This window comes from Hordeum vulgare, chromosome 3H, assembly GCF_904849725.1.
Source record: "Hordeum vulgare subsp. vulgare chromosome 3H, MorexV3_pseudomolecules_assembly, whole genome shotgun sequence".
NCBI classification, from domain to species: Eukaryota; Viridiplantae; Streptophyta; class Magnoliopsida; order Poales; family Poaceae; genus Hordeum; species Hordeum vulgare.
The window spans coordinates 356100224-356120713 of record NC_058520.1 but is presented as its reverse complement, the minus strand read 5'-3'; the positions used below and the strand labels follow the sequence as shown (position 1 = coordinate 356120713).

Here is a 20490-nt window from a genome sequence, read left to right as displayed (position 1 = left end):
TATTTCACTTAGTTCACTGCTTCCAAACTACTATTACATCAAACTCACACATCCAAATTCTCACTCTCAACTTCATTCTCACTCTCACACATCATTCAGTGCTTGATCACATAAACAAACATCAGAAAAACCAACAATCCTAGAGAAAATAACACACATTTCAGTAGCCAAATAATCTCCTCCAAATGCCTCTCAACATCACTGCCTCCACCTGTCATGAAATGCTTCTTCCTCTTCATGATTCCTTCCTTCTTCTCTTTCACCGCATATGTCCTTCGCATTGAGCTACTGCCCACACTCTGATCTTGCACATCTTGACAACCATTCTTCAAGAAATCCTCATATTCATCCTCCCATTTCCACATGTCACACACACCCTTCCAAGACTGAACCAATACACACAAGAGAACGCAAAATTCAAAACCAAACAAACAAAGCTTAAACAAAAAAAAATGAAAATTGCAAGCACAGACCCCATGATTTGTGCACTTGTAGAAATGGCGCATGTAGTTCGCCGGCGTCCTCGATACCCAATGTCGGACCCTGCGGATTTTGCAGTCCTTGCACATCACGAGAGGAAAGCGAGGGCGCACCTCCATCTCCTCCAACGAGCCATCGTCGCCACCCATGATGAACAGATGCGGAAACGGAGCCCCGCCCTCGCCGTGCAGCTCCGCCCTCGCCGTCGAGGTCCACCAGTCGCCGATTTCTCGCTCCCTCTCGCCGCGGGTGGGGAATTTTATCGATCTAGGGTTCCAACGGACTGATTAAACAGGCATAACTGTTCGGGCACGCCTCGCTCCGCGGTGTCGTGGGCCCTCTCACTCGCCACGTCAGCGCCATACGATGGGCATACCTACCCAGGACCGTCCGTGGACAACTTCCAGGACTGTATTGGAGCATTTTGTGACATCGAGGACTGATTCCGACACGCCCGTGACTTTCAGGACTATACATGCATTTTACTCGGCGAATAAATGGCAAGAACGAGCAAATGACCGCAACGAGTGAGCGGAATTTGCATAATTAGGTGTTTTTTCAATTATTTCACTCCTAAGGTGATTGGGCTGTTATAGGTCCCTGGTTTCGTGGCGACCCTGTGGTCGCTAGATTTTCCTTATGTCAAATGTGGCATGGACTGAGTTGAGCGGCGGCCATCCCCGCGACGACTATAGCTCACATTAAGCGAGATGGTAGGATGTCTCGCCAAAGGGTCCACAATAATCGGACCGGCCCATTCGCGCACAATTAAAGGAAAAAATACAAAAAAGTGAGAGAAGTATGGATTGATCCCTAGTCTCGTAATAGACGCGCACGCTGCTAGCCACTACACCCACATCTTCCACGTGATAAGTAGTAGGCGCGCTACTTTGTTGAGGCGAATCAAGATGTTTTTTCCATTGGTTTTTCGATTTTTATTTTGTTTTTCATGAGTTTTCTCTGTTTTTTTTCTTTTCTTTTCTTTTCTTTTGTTTATTTCTTTTTTCTATGTATTATTTCGGTTTTGTTTGTCTTTTTTCTTGTTTTTCATCGGTTTTTCTTGTTTTCTTTCAGGTTTCAATGGTTTCATATGCACATTTTTGCTATATATCTAATATATTTTTATAATACACATTTGATGTATTTTCAAATTGTTGATTAACATTTTTTTCCAAATGATTTATTTTTAAATATAAGTTTGACATTTTTTTAATACATGGTCAACATTTTACGTATACACATTTAACATTTTCTAAATATAAGTTTAATATTTTTTAATACATGGTTAATATTTTTCCTGTACATATTTAATATATTTTAAATACAAGTTTAATATTCTTTGAATACATGGTCACCAATTTTTCTATGCACCTTTTCCGCTTTTCGGTATGGAGTTGTTGTTTCTTTAGACATACCCTTTCGATTTTCAAATACAGGTTTTAACTTTTTTTAATAAATGGTCAAAAAAATTCTATACACATTTAAGATTCTCCAAATACAAGTTTAACATTTTCTGAATACATGGTCAACATATTTTCCATACACATTTAACATTTTTTAAATACAAGTTTAACATTTGTTAAATACATGACTAGTATTATTTCTATACACATTTAACATTTTTCAAATACTTGATTAGCATTTTTTCACTACTTGTTTATCACTTTTTCCAAATGTTTAGATTAACATTTTTTAAATACATCGATCAACTTTTTTCACACACAATGTATACTTTTGACATTCACCCGGAAAAAAAATGTATATTTTTTACATACATGAGAAACATTTTATTTATACATTTTTCAAATGCTTGGTCAACATTTTTTCAATGTTTTATGCAAAATAATATTTTATTAAAATATTTGGAAGTATAAACAAAAATAAGAAATAAAGCAAAAAAGAAAACACAAACCATGAAAAAAAAAAGGCAGTCACCCCCATGAGCCTGGGCTCTCCCCTTTAGTGAGGGTTCCTAGGTTTCGCTAGAAAACCCTAGAAAAAAGGTCCCGCTAGAAGTGTGATATAGGGGCGCCCGACCATCCTTAAAAATCGCCAACTCGGAGCATCCCTTCCAATGGGGGATGCCTTCTCTACCGAGGACAGGCCGGTTGAGTAGGCGATCGAACTCGGACCATCTCTTCCAATGGGGGATGCATTCTCTACCAAGACAGGCCGTGTGTAGGTGAACGCAGCAAACCGGACTAGTCAGCGGCAACGGAGGTCATTGAAGACATCAAGCTGCTGATCAGCACATTACCTCCTCGAGTGACGCTTCAGCTATGCAAATGTAATCCTAGATCAATCAAACTGGGCATGGCCTTGCTAAACTGGGATCGAAAAGCAACCTGACTGTTTCTATGTCTTGGGAGTGTGCCGCTCCAACAGAATCCGATGATGTTGAAATTGGCAATTTAGCCCATAAATTTACGTAAAAAGATCATGCTTCATACCTAAAAGGATGACTACTTGTCCTCAAAAAAAGAAAAAGAAAAGGATGACTACTTGACTAGGTTCCATGGCAGAGCCAAGGTGCGGGATAAACACCAACAACAACAGCTGAGCATGCAAGCCGATCAGAATGAAGAAAGGCTTTTAGAAAATCACCAGAATGCCGAATCTTAATGGATCTGGAATAATGGGACTTCCCTTTAGTTATATAGACAAAACTGACAGCATGTTGTGATCCTTATTTCAAATAGATTAATGAACCTATCTCTGGAACCATCCAGGATATTCCTCCAGTGAAGTTACCGTGGTTGGTCAGCGAGTCGTGATCCCTCATTTGAAATGGATCTGGAATAATTCCTGTCAAAAAAAATAGTACAAGTTCTTTTTCTGGCTGCACCTCCATGATAGAGTTAACACAAGGATTTATTTTAAAGGGAAAAAAATACTTGTCATGACTTGTCAAATGGAAGAGACAATTCAACAACTTCTCTGAAATGCCCGTTCTCAGTCATGCTGGGAACATATCTGCCCAAACAGAACTCCAGGGTTTTCAATTCATGAGCATTTTGAGAATATCAGAATAAACCACAACTTCCAATTGAATGTAAGTATCTTTGAAATAAAGCCCCACAGACTGCGATTGATAAGCGGTACAAGACTTACAGGCGTTAGTTAGGACTTTTCCTTTCATCTTTAAATACTTAAATCTGTACGTATCTTTTATATTATACAATAAAAGGCTGCAGTAGAATTTTTTCCCTGCTGTTTTTATTAAAATGAGCCACATCGATGCAAAGAAGGGCTGCAACCTACGGAGAGAGACACAAGTAGCAACAGTGTTCATGGTATCAGAAATCGCCTAAGTTCTTACCGGTTCTTTACCGAATGCTGTTCTAGCTTGCCCAAAACCAAATTTATAAACCAGCAACAAATGTAGCCACGTGCACTACGTTACATCGGCTGGACAGCTATCCTATAGAATCCAGAAACCAAGTTATCCATATAGGTAGAGCCATATGATTAGGATTTGTGCAGTCGTCCACTCAACGTGAAATTGGTCCAAGCAAATGCCATCTGTACACTAATATACACCACTCACATACTTCATAGTACAATTCTAACCATCTCACGTTGCAAAATACAGAGCAGTAAAGGTGGGGGCATCTATCAAAGAGGCTGGAAAGAAGCATGTTTTACATACAATTGCATGTCTTGTATGTCTATTATGGGCATAGACATGAACATGTAAAAGAAGTTAACACTAGCAAATGTGGAGCTGACCTTATGAGCAGCTGACCGCAAAAGAAAACAGGTCAACCTCCAAACAATGCCCCACTCAGGGACGCCCAAAATTACAGATTGAGATAACTCCAGGCTAAGCTCCTAGGTTTCAGTGGGATTTACGGCGCACCTCAATCATATCACCGTTCTCCAGCTCAAGGTCCTGGAGTGTACTAGCCGAGTTTATTTTGTCACCATCGAATATGAAAATCAGATCAGATGGGCTGAGTTGGACCTTCTTAGCATATACCTTGAAAAGCTTGTCAAATTTCTCATCCTGTAGCAATCAAAAATCAGCATATAAGCATCCAGAGATACTTTAAATTATCATTTTGCAAGATGAATGGAGCAAAATGTCAAATCCCCAGCTTATACACATTTGAAATAATGTACATTAAGTTTCAGAAAACAATAAAATGAAAATTTGAAAGTATGTTGGACACTTGTTATGTCATACTGAATCCAGTAAGGCCATAAAACTTGAATGCATGAAATAATTGCAAGTACCTGTTAGTGAATTCGAACTATCTAACAGAAAGATTATATATTTTTATTGCACACTGATACTAGTAACAGTGTCATGAAAAAGCTATACCTTGTATACACAGAACTGCAGCTTCACATCTTCCTGAATCATTATGAGTATCTTTTCTCGTAATTTTTTCACGCATGCTTTAGCTGGCTTGTCTAGAGTTAGTGTTGAACAGGTATGGGCTGTCTGGCCCATCTCACTTAAGCCCACAAGGCCCAGCCCATGAGATGACCTAGAAGGAGGAGCTCCCAGTCCTCCCGTGAGAGTCAGCAGCCACACATCCACGAGACGAGAGAAGTCACGCAAGCGACCAGACAACAGGGCTCGTCCCATCTCAAGGTAGTCCTCTCTCCCCCTCCCGATTCTACATGGTATCAGAGGCCAGGGACGGCGGGGCCTGAGGAGACGGCGGCGACGTCCGGCGAGGTGGCGGCAGATCTGAGCGGCGTCCGGCAAGACGGCTGCGGATCTGGGAGGTGCGGCATGGCTGCGCAGGAGGTGCGGCTCGTCGGTTGCGCGGCAGAGGAAGGAGAGGTGGAGCTGCTGTGCTGCGCAGCAAGAGGAGGAAGCTGAGGAGCGGCTTGGTCTCCTCGAGAGTGGGCTGTGCTGCGGCTGCTGCTTACCCCTCAGCGTGGCGGGCTGTGGTGCTGCAGGAGGAGAAGAGGAGAAGGGTAGTGGAGAAGGGCAGCTCCTTGTTGTGCTGCTGTGTGTGTGGGTCTGAAGGGGACCGGGAGCTGGAGAACTGCTGCGGGGGTTGGCTACTGTTGGAGGCCAAGATCCTCTGGAACTGCTGCTGTTTGCAGAGGAAGGAGGAAGAGAACTGCTGCTGGAGGAAGAGGCTGTTGTTGCTGCTTGCTAGGGGGCGTAAAGGGAACAACCGTGCAGCTGTCGGGCTGTGCTGCTGAGGACTGCTGTTGCTGATTCCGGATCGGAGATGGCTGAACGCCTGAACCAAATGCGCTTGCTGAGGCTTTCGAGAAGCTCGCTAAGATCCTCGCAAAGTCCAACTCTGGGACCACCGTTCCTCGACAGGAAGTGGCTCAGAAGCTCAAAATGTCACCCCTGGACATGAAGCTGGAGGGGGCCATAAATTACTTGAGTTGGTCCAGGAGGGCATTGCTGGCTGTAGAACAGAAGGAACTTGATGGGGCACTTATTGGGTGCGATTGATGGACTAGGAGACAAGAATACCGCGGAGGGAAAGAGGTGGAAGGTCATAAACTCTGTGCTCGTTGGCTGGTTGTTGAACTCAGTGGTGCCCTCCATTGGACACTCTATGGAGGGACTATCCACGTCCGCCCAGATATGGAAGACCCTATCCACCCAATACTCAGCCAAGGGTAATTTCATGCTAGATCAGTCGGTTGCGCCAAGGTGATGACATGTCAGTGATGGCATATGTGGCAAGAGCTGCAGGCTTTGTGGGCGGAGCAGGATAATTGCGATCCTTTGGAACTCTATGATGTAGCTTGCATCGAGTCAGGGCGCAAGTGGATTGCACACAGGCGTGTGTTGAAACTGTTGGAATGGCTCAGAGGTTGCTTTCATGGAAGGGGGGCATCCCCCTGTTGCACCAACCTCTCCTGCCAACTATTGAGACTATTGCAGCAATGTCTCAAGAGGAGGTGAGGCTATCTCTTGAGCATGCAGACATGAAGGCACAGCTTTGACATTTGCAATCACTAAGCGCATGGAGTGGGGAGATCCCAACAAATGTCATACCTGTAGGGAGGTAGGTCACTGGAAGAGAGAATGTCCAACTCGTGGCAGAGGCAGGGGATACAACAGAGGAGGAACTGGCAGAGGTGGATACCTAGGCATGCTAGAGGCAGAGGTTGATACCTAGGGACCTCAGGGGGTCAACTTTCTTGGGGCAGAGGTAGCCACTCAGGAAACCCAGGGGTCAGAGGGCACATATGATAGTTGAAGGGGACACTGTGAAATCAAAGCGCGAGGAAGTTGATGAGTCTACCTATGGAGACTATGCGCATTGGGCCTCCACTGATGAAGGTAATCCGACAAAGGCATCTCTTACTCTTAATGTGGATGCTCCAGAGTGGGTCCTAGACTCTGGAGCATCTAAGCATGTTGCGGGTAATTTTTGTGTGTTTGAGTCTTACAATAAGCATCCTCCTACTCACAAGGGCACTATCCAAATTGCCGATGGTACAAATCAGTCTGTCATAGGGGTTGGCACAGTCAAGTGCACTTCAACTATCTCGCTATCGCCAGTTTTACATGTGCCAGTTTTTCTATAAATTTGGTCTCTCTCAGTGCTCTCATTAATCAAATAGACTATCATGTGATCCTTGACAAGTTCGGTTGCTTGATTCACGAGCGCCAGACGAGCCAGACGGTTGGGACTGGCACCAGGCCTAAGGAGCTCTGGTACATGGACCAGGAGGTGCAGCCGGACTTGGTGTATGCTGCGACCATGAAGGACAAGGAGAAACAGACGATGATCCATCACTGCAGGATGTGGGCATGTATCTTTTGATAAGATGAGTATAATATTTCCGGATGTTATGGGTGGAATAGGCAAGGGCAAGTTGACATGTGATGCTTGTGAATATGCAAAAACACACACAAGCCTCGTATGTGAGTAAGGGGCTTAGGAGCATATCTCCCTTTATGCTTATTCATCCGGATGTATGGACTAGCTCAGTAGTGTGAATGAATGGAAAGAAGTATTTTGTTACCTTCATTGACTATTGTTCTTGTATTACTTGGATTTACTTGATGCATCACAAGGATGAGGTGTTTAGCTGTTTTCAGAACTTCCATGCTTTTGTAAAGAACCAATTTCAGGCACAGGTCAAGGTGCTTAGGACTAACAATGGCACAAAGTATGTCAACAACATTTTTGGGGCTTTCATGGCTGACCAAGGGATTCTTCATCAAATTTCATGTCCAAACACACACCCCAAGAATGGAGTGGCCGAAAGGAAGAATCGTCATATTCTTGAGGTTGCTCGGTCGTTGATGTTTATCATGAATGTGCCTAAGTTCTTATGGGATGGAGCAGTTATGACAGCTACATACCTGATCAACCGTACACCTTCCAGGATACTAGGCATGAAATCTCCGTCTGAGTCACTCGTTGGAGAAAATAAGTTTGTTGTTCCCCCAAAGTTGTTTGGCAGTCCTGTTTTGTTCGTGATCACCGACCATCTGTTGGCAAACTTGATCCTCGAGCAGTGAAGTGTGTCTTTGTGGTATACTCTTCTAGTCAACAAGGGTATAAACGTTGGTGTCCCTCTCAAAAACGAAGGTTTGTAAGTATGGATGTTACCTTCAGGGAGTCTGAGCCATTCTATGGCGAGCCGACTGATCTCAGTCTGTTGTTTGCAGAGCTTGACCACCTGCACCATATGCATGATGGTCAAGAGGGGTAGAAGGTGGTGTCCCATACTCATAGTGATTCTGTCGGCATTAACACTGCTAATGATGTGCAGGTTCAGGTCCAACCAATAGTGGATACAATTCCGGTTCATGTTCGAGATCGATGGCAGACGAATACCCTGGTGTACTATCGACGACAACCACAAGTGCACGGGGAGCAGCAAGGCAGTGAGGCAAGAGTACGAGGGGAGCAGCAAGGTTGTGAGGCAAGAGTACATGGGGAGCAGCAAGGTTGTGAGGCAAGCTCATCTGACACGGTGGAGCTGCCCATTGCATTGTGAAAGGCTACACGTGAAGCAACAAGGAAGGGTGAAGTAGCAAGGAAGGCTCTACCAATAGATGATGATGCTTGTGATGACCTTGATATTGGCAATTTTGTGTCTTACAAGGATTTGTCACCTTCATATAAGGCGTTTGTTGCCTCCCTTCAAACAATGTCAATCCCAAAGGATTGGAAGGCTGCAAAGCAAGACCCAAAGTGGCATGGAGCGATGATAGAAGAGTTGGAAGCACTGAGGAAAAACAAGACATAGGTGCTAACCACATTGCCGGCAGGAAAAAAAAGCAATGAGTTGTAAGTGGATCAATAGAGTGAAGCAGAATCCTGAGGGTAAGGTGGAACGGTATAAGGCCAAATTGGTCACCAGAGGATATAGTCAAACTTATGGAATTGACTATCATGAGACGTTTGCGCCCGTGGCAAAGATGAACACGGTTAGGATATTGGTCTCTCGTGCTGCAAACTTTGGGTGAAAGTTGCATCAATTAGATGCCAAGAATGCCTTCTTGCATGGTGAGTTGTAGGAAGAAGTGTACATGGAGATACCACCAGGTTTTGGTACTTCAGAGACCACGGGAAAGGTATGCAGGCTGAACCACTGAAGAAAACCTTGTATTGGTTGAAGCAATCACAGAGGGCATGGTTTGACAGGTTCAGACATGATATCCGTGGTATTGGGTATGGTCAGTGTAACAGTGACCAAACAATGTTCTACACACACTCTGATCGGAAAATCACCATTCTTGTTGTTTATGTAGAGGACATTATTATCACTTGAGATGATAAGGAGGAGATAGAGAGATTAAAGGGTTATCTGAGCAAGGAGTTTGAGATAAAGGATTTAGGCAACCTAAAATACTTGGCATTGAAGTGGCTCGGACAAAGAAGGGAATCTATGTGCCAACGAAAATATACCTTGGATCTCTTGAGTGACATGGGCATGATGGGATGTTGTGTTGCCCCTACTCCGATCGAACAAAATCATCAAGTGACAGCACAATCAAGAGATCTAGTGAATAAGGAAGATTATCAAAAATTGGTTGGGAGATTATTGTACTTCTGTCATAACAGGCCTGACATTACGTATGATGTGGGGTTGGTAAGCGGATACATGCATGAACCAAGGAGTGGGCATCTTGATATTGTGCACAGAATCCTAAGATACTTGAAGGGGACTCCGGGTAAAGAGTTGTGGTTTGGGAAGAGTGGACACCTTGAGGTCGATGGCTAGTGACTCTGATTAGGCTAGTTGTCAAGATTATAGAAGATCAACTTCTGGCTACTGTGTGTTTGTGGGAGGAAATTTGGTGTCATGGAGAAGCAAGAAACAACCTGTTGTATCTAGATCAACAGCAGAAGCTGAGTATAAAGCTTTATCTTAAGGGTTGTGTGAGATGCTCTGGGTGAAGTACGTATTGAGCAAGTTGAAACTTCTAAGGAAGGGACCCTTGAAGGTGTGGTGTGACAAACAGTCCACTAGCCATTGCTAATAATCCAGTTCAACACGATAGGACAAAACATGTGGAAATTGATCGCTTCTTCATTAAGGAGAAACTTGATGCTGGGATCATCAGTCTTACTATGTCAGCTCTAGGCAGCAGTTTGCAGATTGCTTGACAAAGGGACTAGGAACAAAGGAACGTAACTTGGCATGTGACAAGATGGGGATGCTAGATATCTACCACCCATCTTGAGGGCGAGTGTTGAACCGGTATGGGATGTCTGGCCCATCTCACTTAAGCCCACAAGGCCCAGCCCTTGAGATGACCTAGAAGGAGGAGCTCCCGGTCCTCCCGTGAGAGTCAGCCGCCACACATCCACGAGACGAGAGAACTCACGCGAGCGACCAGACAACAGGGCTCGTCCCGTCTGGAGGTAGTCCTCTCTCCCCCTCCCAATTCTACAGTTGGCTTATGGTGCACCTCAATCACGTCTTCAGCGTCCAGGTCAAGGTCCTGGGGTGTACTTGTCGGGTTTATTTTGTCACCATCAAATACGAAAGTCAGATTAGATGGACTGAGTTGGACCTTCTTAGCATACGCCTTGAAAAGCTTGTCGAACTTCTCATTCTTTAGCAATGATAAACAAGATTTAAGAATACAGAGTTGGTTTAAATTTACATGTGGTAATCTTTGATGGATGGCAAAAATCCTAGCTTATATACATTGTACTAATGTAGATACCATTTCAGAAGGTATAGCTCAACAATAAAATGAAAACGAGAAAGTATATTGGATGTTTATTATGGCAAACTGAATCTAAAGTGAGCATAAACTTAAAACACGTCAAATTACTGAAACTGTCAGTCAGAGAATTTGAGTTATTTAACAGAAGAGTAACATCACCATGAAAAGTTCATACCATGGACACACGGAACTGCTGCCTTGCATCCTTTTCCTGAAACATTATGCAGATCTTCTCTTTCGATTTCTTAGTCTCTGTTTCAGTTGGCTCATCAAGAACTATAGGTTCAGGTGGCTTTTTGGCCAACATGTCTTTCTTAACATTTTCAACAACCTTTTGAAATTCATCATCAACCAGTTTCTGTACTTCTTGTTTCTTTAATCTGAGAATTACATGCGCGAATTTGGAAAATCACAAGTCAGTAACATCTTTATAAACTACCTGCTGGTAGTAAAAAACAACTAGAAGTAAAGGACTGATGCTAACTTTATACTTGTCTGGCAACATAACAGCAATAGCAACAAATACAGTAAATACATGAGTTTGATTTCCATTTCCAGATGTCTCAAGGAGTCCATAGAGCTGATTAACACCATAAATAATAGGTTGAACCAAAAAAATACATGTAGAACTTCCAGTAAGGCTTGACCACAACCACTTCTAGGTTGTGTTCTTACAGATGCGGGAATCATAAATATTTGTTATGGTTACTAGCCTATACTGAAAGACCAAAGACATTCTGCCTACTAGTAACTAAGCCATAGTAATCTCCATTTTGTGTGTGCACGCGTGTGCTTGGGGGGGACGGGGCTCCAGAAAACGTAAATGCTGATACACCATGGAAGAGAACAAAGAGTATATTTTGTTTCTGTAAACACCTAGCCTGTTGTGTGCACTAGTACTAAAATCATAATTACTTCATCAGATTTTCAGCTGACCTATACATCCATACAGTCTGGTGAAACTGAACTAGAATGAGAATATCAAAAAGGCAGGGGAAGAGTTAGGCAAAGTCAGTGCAGCATTTCATAAAGCAACAGCACACTCTATTCAGAGTGGCTTTAGTTTGGCATAAGATCCCATAAGGCGCTGTTATATCTCTAAACAGTATTGACATCTGAACTCTGAAGACACTGTTATGACTTCATTCCTGGAATTAGAATTTTATAATGAAAAGGCATGATTGTGTTCGAGAAAATGAATAGCCAGGATTCCTGGAATAAGCAGCTATAAAGCAAAAACATAGCACCTTGGCAGCATTTCACTTGTCATCATGATCACTACAACACCTACAGACCTAACCTGACAAATTCCAGCTGCAATGAGCCATGCAGTAAGGATCTGGGCGCACTGATTGCTGGGCACATGATGGTATCATCTGATCAGCATATTATTAATGAGCGAACTGAATTCAACTAAAGTATACAAATCCCCAAAATGATCATCGCATCATCTAATCATAGCAACCAGTCTCGCCATGCAAATATCTCACTAGTATCAGTCATCATCATGGTCAAGAACAGCTAGCCTCGCAAAATGGCACAAAGTAGAGGTAGAACATTGTGATACCTCTCGTGCATCGTTTTATCCTTGCATACGTCAGCGCTGAGCACAGGCTTCAGCGGCGGTGGAGCCAGCCAATCCTCATCATCCAAATTCACCACCATGGCCTTCTTTATGCCGGTGTCGCCCTTCTCGTTACCCTTACCCCCCTCCTGCAAGACAGACAGATCAGAATGAACATGTTACCTTCCGCAGCCAAAGGCCCAAAACCTCACCCATCAAAACGAAAACGAATTGAACTCTGTCATACTCACGTCAGCGTTTGCGTCGTCCGCCACCTTGGGGCGCTTGTTGCAGTGGACGAAGATGTCCGACTTCTCGAGGTCGGAATCTGCGCATCCAAATGGAGAAGGTCGGTCCTAAGCAACTTCCATGGAAACCCTAGGGCATGGGGTCGCGGGACCTTACCGTCGAAGCAGAAGTCGATGGTGGGCTGCACGCGGGAGTAGTCGAAGAGCGGCTCGAGCTCCTCGCTGTCCGCCCCCGCCGCCGGCACCTCCTCCTCGTGCGCCTGCACCAACCCGCCATCTGAATCAACACCAGCACCGACGCGAACCGAATCCAATCCAAATGAAGGAACTAATAGAGGAATTCCTCGGTGGATCCCGGGGTTCAGGGGTTTAGTGATCGGAAAGGGCTACCTTCGGCATCAGAACCGAGCGATTTGGATTGCCCTGTGCTAAATTCGAGAGGTGGGATTTGGGATTTGAGATTTCGCTTGCTCTTGGTTTAATATGGTGGTATTTCGAAGAAGGCGGACGGGGGGATGATTTGGGTTTGGGAGGGAGGCGGGGAAGGCAAAGCGGCGTGGCGGTCGTATTACCAGATTTGGCGGATTTGAATTCGGGGACGGGGGTTATCTATCGTACCTCTGTTCTTACTAGAAGTGGAGAACTCATAGGGGTTGGCCTTCCATGCTCCAGATGATCAGATAGTATATTTTTGTCATAGAAAATCATTACAGTTTTACCACGGTTCCCATGGTCCCATGGTACCCGGTAAAAGTTTTTTTTTTTTTGAGAAAGAGTTTGTTTTCATTCATATCACGAATCAGTACAAAGAAGTTGACCCGTACCAGCACACTGAAACGCAAACACACAGAACCATGAACACCTAGAGTACCTAAAACAACCATAAGAAGAAGATCTCCGGAGCCCTATGTCATCATTCCTGAATCTTGAAAGAAGGCCCCTGCAGCAGAAGGATTTGCAACCAGTCGCAAGCAGGTCATCATCTTTGACCACGGTACAATTACCGCCACGCTGCTTCCTCCTTTCTTGACACAACGCTCAGAGGGCATGGACATCAATCCAACACACCTGCAACAGATGTCGCCATCTTTGGCTTTGAGTACCGCGAAAAGTGTCCCTTCCGGAAGAAAGAGAACTCGAGTCATCCGACAGGTCCAGCGGCGCGGCCGGGTCATCCGCCCGAACAAAGCAGGATCTTCCACCAGCATCAGCGCAGATGAAGGAGAAGAACAGGAGCAGCAAATCATACCAACAAGGAAGAAGAAGGGTCTTCGTCTCCCTGCATCCATCGCCCATCTGAGGACCCAAACGGCCAGTGCCAATGGACCTCCAGCCACCGTAGTCCACGACCTCGACGAGATTCGGGGATCCCCAACCCCGCTGGCTCCTAGACGAAGGTAAAAGCCTTGCCTGACCGCGAACGGAGCCCGGAGAAACTTATTCCGACGCGACACCGCCGCAACGGCCTCGACAGCGACTCCCTTAACCCTAACCCTACCACACACCCACCTAGCGAACAAACCTGAGGTTCCCCCTTCCTCCCATCGCCGAAGCGGCCGACGGAGAGAGAGGAAACCGGTGGCGTCACCGGCGGTGCGCAAGGGAACCCTCGTCGCCTCCCTTGATCGCCTCGTGCGATCCTACTCCCATGGTACCCTGGTAAAAGTTAGGGCACCTCCAAACCGAATATCCAAATCTGAGACCGAGCTCACTTGCATCCAGCCAGAAAACAATTCATAAAAAATTTATAAATATTCAAATAATCTTTAAAAATTTATGAAAGGTAGATAATTTGACGCCTGAGATGCGTTTCAAATTTCAGATCATTTGGACATCTGAATAGCTCTCAATAAAAAAGATCAATTGAGATCCAAACTATACATGAACAGTATAGTTTTTAAAAGACCCCAAATTTATCTTTTTTGTCGAGAGCTATTCGGATGTTCAAATAATTTGAAATTTGGAACGGACATCACACATCAAATTCTCTACTATGACAAAAAATGGAATATTTTAATTTTTTCTAGTTTTTGTTTCAAATTATTTATTCAGCATGGGTAAAGATGAGCTCGGGAGCCAAAATGCTTCACTCACCTCCAAGGGTCCTTCCTCATTTGTCCAATTAGGAATGTTCGAACAAATAAGATGGACAATTTTACCATTTGGTATTCAATGGGAGCTCCCTTTTTAAATTCTTTTTTTTTATTCAACAACTATTTTTATTCTACTATATTATTAGGACAGTAAAATTAAGCACTATCCCAACCCTCTTACGTCATGTGCCTTTTTGCCAATGGAACGTTGATCCGGTCATCCCTTGTGCGTTCGTATTTCGGAAGTTGTCCTAAAGGAGGCTATTCCGGTAGAAAAATCATAATATTCTGATTTCTCAAGCTGGTCTTCTGTCTATATATAAGGGAGTTTTAGGGTCCCTCTTGGTCATCTATCCACGAATAGGAGGATTTAAGGTAGCAATCTCATACTGTAAGTGCATCTAGTGCCCCTTAGTGATTTTGGTGGTTTGAAGACTTATAGGTTAAGTATCTAATGTGTTTGTGACTATACACAGGATCTACAAGTCATTGAGGAGTTTGAGATATTTGAAGAATATCGACCCCTAAAAATATATGTCTTCAGTTGAAGAAATTGGTCTGAAGCTGAAGAAATGAATCGCGAGGAATCTGCGATGAATTTGATATTCCTCATGAAGATACTGATATTGAGATGTCCGGTGGTTCCTGAAGAAAATCATTCTGAAGAATTTGAAGCATGAAGATTTACACTTTCTGTTTTAGTTTCTTCGCATTTGAGTAATAGGAACACCGTACTGTTAAAGGGGGTCGAAGTTACACTATGGAATGAATTTCCTCATGATGCTCAACCCAAGCCTAAACCTACCAAAAGCCTCAAGTGAGGAATATGAGTGACATGAGGACTCTCACAGTTGAGGGTTCCGACCGTTTTGATAACCACGCCAAGTCATTGGTCTTATCCACTCCAACGGTCATATTATTTAAGGGCATTAGTGTCAAATCATGTCGGGATGCTCCGAGGCTATAAATAGCCACCCCCCACAACCACTAGCTGGTTGGCTGCTCCGTTAGAAACTGACACTTGTCATAAGAGCAACCCAAATTCCTCAGAGCCTTCGAGAGTAAATCATCAGTGAGGAAATACACCACCCACCGAAACCACAAACCAAACCTAGTGATTGAGCATCACTGAAGAAGTTGTTTATGTGTGGGACTGAAGCCTTTTACCTTTGAGGACTGTGCATCCTCCAGACGGTTAGGCGTCATGGTCTAGAGCTTTCCAGCAGTCAATTGTGGATCGTCGGGTGACCTAGTTTGTGAGGGTTTGGAAGTCTGCCCTGAAGACTTACCACGAGTGTTGGGCGAGGACTGTGTGTCCTTAGCTCAAGGAGAGTACGGTAGGGACTGTGTGTCCCGGGACTGGGTGTCCTTTGGTTTCAACACCAAGTCGCTCCAAACCAGATGTACGACTGTCACAGCAGTTGGAACTGGGTCATCAACGACTGTCTTCACTGAGAAACGGGTTCTAATTCCTCAACTCTTTATTTTCCCGTATTATGTGTTGATGACTTTCACTGTGCCTGTTTGAAGAATTTGCTGAAGACTTTCTCCGAATTTCCTCAACCCCAAATTCTTCACGTTAGTCATTTCTCATCTGTATTCTGCGTGCCTGCTCACTGTGCAATCTGTTTTCACATTCTTCACTCTAAAAAACTGCTGTTGTGAAACTTTGCACTTCTGATCCTTTACTGTTTCCGCTGTAAGTTAGTCATCAGTGAGGAATTTCCTCAAAAGGAATTTCCTCAATGATGAAATTCTAAAAATCTCCTATTCACGCCCCCTCTAGTCGATATAACGCACTTTCAATTGGCATCAGAGCAAGGTACTCCCTTGTTCTGTGTGATTTTGGTTTAACCACCTGGAGTTTTAGTTATGTCGACTGCAGGCATGTTTAAGGTGACTGCAGCATGTCCTACCTACGAAGGAAAGAACTTTCCCTTCTGGAAGAACAAAATGCAAGTGCATTTACAAGCTATTGATAATGATCTCTGGTATACTGTGGAAAATGGTGTCCCCATTATCTCTGCCAGTGTCACTGCGGCTGATGTGAAGAAATTCAAGCAACTCGATTCTCAAGCGAAGAACATCATCTGTGGCCATCTGAGCCCAGGCCAGTTTGGAAGAGTAAGTGCTTTGGGCTCTGCAACACTGATCTGGGAGAGACTGTGCAAGGTAAATGAAGGAGTATCAACCCAGCGTGACTCTCGTGTTGATATTCTTCGCAATCTCTTCAATCGCTTCAAGAGACATGACAATGAAAGCTGCCAAGACACCTTTGATCGCCTCACTGACATATCAAATGAACTGCAAGCACTGGGAGCTCGAGACATCACTGATCACGAAGTTGTGAAGAAACTGCTGAGATCTTTGGATTCTTCATTTGATACTTTAGTTCTGATGATTCAAGAAAGACCAGATTACAAGATGCTTGATCCAGCTGATATACTAGAAAGGCTAAATACTCATGAATTCCAGCTAGAAGAAAAGAGAGATCTATATGGACCAAGTTATTCCAGAGCACGTGCACTGAAGGCTAGAGCAATTTCCTCATCTGAAGACGAAGACAGAGATGATAGCATTTGTGACCCTGAAGAATTTGGACAGGAGCTTGCAATGCTCGTGAGGAAATTCCAGAGATTTACACGACGTGGTCAGTTCGGTAAATCTTCAAGAAGAGACATGAGGAAATCAGAATCTTCATCTGAGGACTACAAGAATAGAACCTGTCACAAGTGCAAGAAATCAGGTCATTACATTGTTGATTGTCCCCGTTGGGGAAAGGAATCAAAGAAGAAGAAATACAAGGATGACAGTTCTGATGACTTGAAGAAGAAGAAGAAATCTTCAAAATTCTCATCTTCAAAGCCCTCATCGCACAAGAAGACTAGTTTCAGAAAGGCTCGGGCACTTATTGGCAAGGAAATGGACTCCGAGGCAGAATCAGAGGAATGTGATGAAGAAGAGGGTTCTGATGAAGACTCAGAATCCGGACAGGCTAGTCTTGCACTGGCAACCACCTTCGTCAGCAAGTCAATCTTCAGCCTTGAAGAAGATGATAGCACCATCCGCACTGATGACTATGTTGATGACTTCGCTCCAACTTTTTGCTTCATGGCAAAAGGTTCAAAGGTACCAAATAATGCCTCCTCCTCTGATTCAAGTGACTGTGAACCTGATAATTATAAGAAACACAGTTACAATAAACTTGCTATCATTGCCACTAAACAACAAACTGCTCTGGAAAAGCTTCAGAAACTGCTAGATAAAAGTGATGATCTGTGGAATGATGAAATGAATCTTACCCAAATCCTCACTGAAGATGTGAAAAGTCTTCAGTCTAGATTTGATAATCTTCAGGATCGTTATGATACACTCCTCACCGATCATGAGAAGCTTTCCTATGAATTTCTTCAAAGGAAGCTTGATCTTGAGAAGCTGAGGATGTCTCATGATGATCTTCGTATGGAAAATGATTCATTACTAGCTCAACAGATCAGCGCTGATCAAGTTGAATTCATTCCTCCATGTCTTAAATGCATTGAACGTGAAACTGCTAATTCCTCACCAGAATCATCAAATGCTACTATTGCTACAAATTCTTCAACTACACCTGCTGTGTCTATTTCCTCACTTGAGGAAAACACAAATGTTACTGATGAAAATGCAGGGTTGAAGGAATTGTACGCGACAGGCATATACAAAAGCCTCAAAGGACATCAAACCCTTTGTGATGTGCTCAAAAAGCAGATCTTGAACAGGAACCCGAGGAAAGAAGGAATTGCCTTTGAGAGGAAATTAAATGCTGATGGATCTTATTGGAAACCTGAGCAGTATTCCAAAACCTCATGGGTTGCTGCTACTGGGCCTCCTTTTGATCCATCCAATCTAACTGGCTTTTCATGTGAATTATCCTATTCCTCAGATGAGTCATTTGACTCCAACTATAAACTGTTCAAAAATCAATCTGGTGAAGTATTTGCTCGATATGTTGGAACTAACTGCAGGAATGGCCCTCCCCTGAGGAAAATCTAGGTTCCCAAAAGCTGTCTTGAAAATCTTCAGGTGAATGTCCTCATGACACCACCACTGAAGAATCTGAACCCCAGATCAAATTCCTCAGGAGGATCAAAGTCTTCAAGAGGATCAAAATCCTCAACTGGTCAAAACTATGCTCGTACCCGTGCTTATGCGTCTAACATGCAGGGAAACTACAAGGAATATGAATATGAACGTTACTCCTCAAATCATTATGTTCATAAATCCTCAAACCAGTTCTCTGCATATTCATATGAGTACTTTAATCCTCCTACTGTTAAGAGAAGTGCATTGGCTTCAATGCCACCTTTCTCATATGGTGCTCGCAGGATGATGAACGCTTTGCCACCCCTTCAGATGTGGGTGGTGAAGAAATCAAACTAATCACTTCTGTAGGACAGGTCTCTAGATGAAAATCATCATCTGAAGAATTTGCTGGAGACCTAAGGTAATGCTTGATAGGACGCAAGCTAATGATTGATGAAATAGAAATATTTCACATGTCCATACATTTCTTTTGTGATGAAATTACTGATCTGATGAAATTAGTATCATATTCTTCAAAACTGAAGCATATGAGATGGTAAGCTGTACTAATTCATCTGCAGGATGACAAACCCAAGAATACAGAGTGGGTTCTTGATAGTGGCTGCACACATCACATGACTGGTGATAAAAGCTTACTGATGAATATGCCACTAACTCCATCACCTCTGAAGCAAATCGCATATGCTGACAAAGGTAAAAGCAAGGTATTGGGACTTGGCAAAGTGGCTATTTCCAAGGATAGGCATATGGACAAAGTGATGCTTGTTGAATCCCTTGGTTTTAACCTTATGTCAGTCTCGATGCTTTGTGATCTTGATATGATTGTTATCTTTGGTAGATATAGATGTGTAGTCATCATGGAATCTGACAGATCCAAAGTCTTCGAAGGTGTAAGAAGAGGGGATTTGTACATTGTTGATTTCTCTACAGGTCCTCAACCAGCCACTTGCTTACTAGCAAAAACCTCAGAAGGATGGTTGTGGCACCAAAGACTAGGTCATGCAGGCATGAGGAATTTGCACACGCTCGCGAAGAAGAAGCATGTCATCGGCATCGAATCAATCAAATTCCTCAAGGATCATCTCTGCGGTGCTTGTGAATCTGGGAAAATGACCAGATCCAAGCATCCCTCTAAAACCATCATGACCACTACACGTCCATTCGAATTACTGCATATGGATTTATTTGGACCTACTCACTATGCCACACTAACCAATGCAGCATCTTTATATGGTTTCGTCATAGTTGATGATTATTCCAGATACACTTGGGTGCATATCATAGTGTATAAAACTGAAGTGCAGGAAATCTTCAAACGATTTTCTTCAAGGGCCTCGACGAACTTTGGCATCAAGATCAAACATATCAGGAGTGATAATGGAACCGAGTTCAAAAACACTGGTCTTGATGATTATCTTGATGAACTTGGTATTACTCACGAATTGTCTGCTCCTTATAATCCTCAGCAGAATGGTGTCGTCGAAAGGAAGAACAGGACTCTGGTTGAAATGGCGAGAATTATGCTTGAAGAATATCAGACTCCTCGTCGCTTTTGGCCTGAAGCAATCAACACTGCATGCCATATCATCAACAGGGTATATCTTCACAAATTCCTCAAGAAAACCTCATATGAACTCCTCACTGACAAGAAACCCAATGTAAGTTATTTTCAAAGTCTTCGGTGCAAAATGCTGGATTAGAGATCCTCACCATAGCTCAAAATTTGCACCTAAGGCACATGAAGGTTTTATGCTCGGTTATGGAAAGGACTCGCACACTTACGGAGCCTTCAACAACTATCACAACAAAGTTGTTGAGACTGTAGATGTGCGGTTCAATGAAACTAATGGCTCGCAAAGAGAGCAATTGCCTTCTGATCCAGATAAGCTGTCT

General features: G+C 43.6%; 1 protein-coding gene across 1 annotated transcript; it reads right to left on the bottom strand.

The window, feature by feature from the left end:
* Positions 1-3982: 3982 nt before the first annotated feature.
* LOC123443849 lies at positions 3983-13065 on the bottom strand. The gene is made up of 6 exons (XM_045120380.1): positions 12812-13065; positions 12579-12681; positions 12425-12501; positions 12177-12322; positions 10785-10989; positions 3983-4486 (listed from the first exon to the last, which is right to left on the bottom strand). Exons 1-6 carry the CDS (start codon positions 12818-12820, stop codon positions 4319-4321), a joined length of 708 nt encoding a protein of 235 aa, XP_044976315.1. The 5' UTR covers positions 12821-13065; the 3' UTR covers positions 3983-4318.
* Between the last annotated feature and the right edge of the window lie 7425 nt (positions 13066-20490).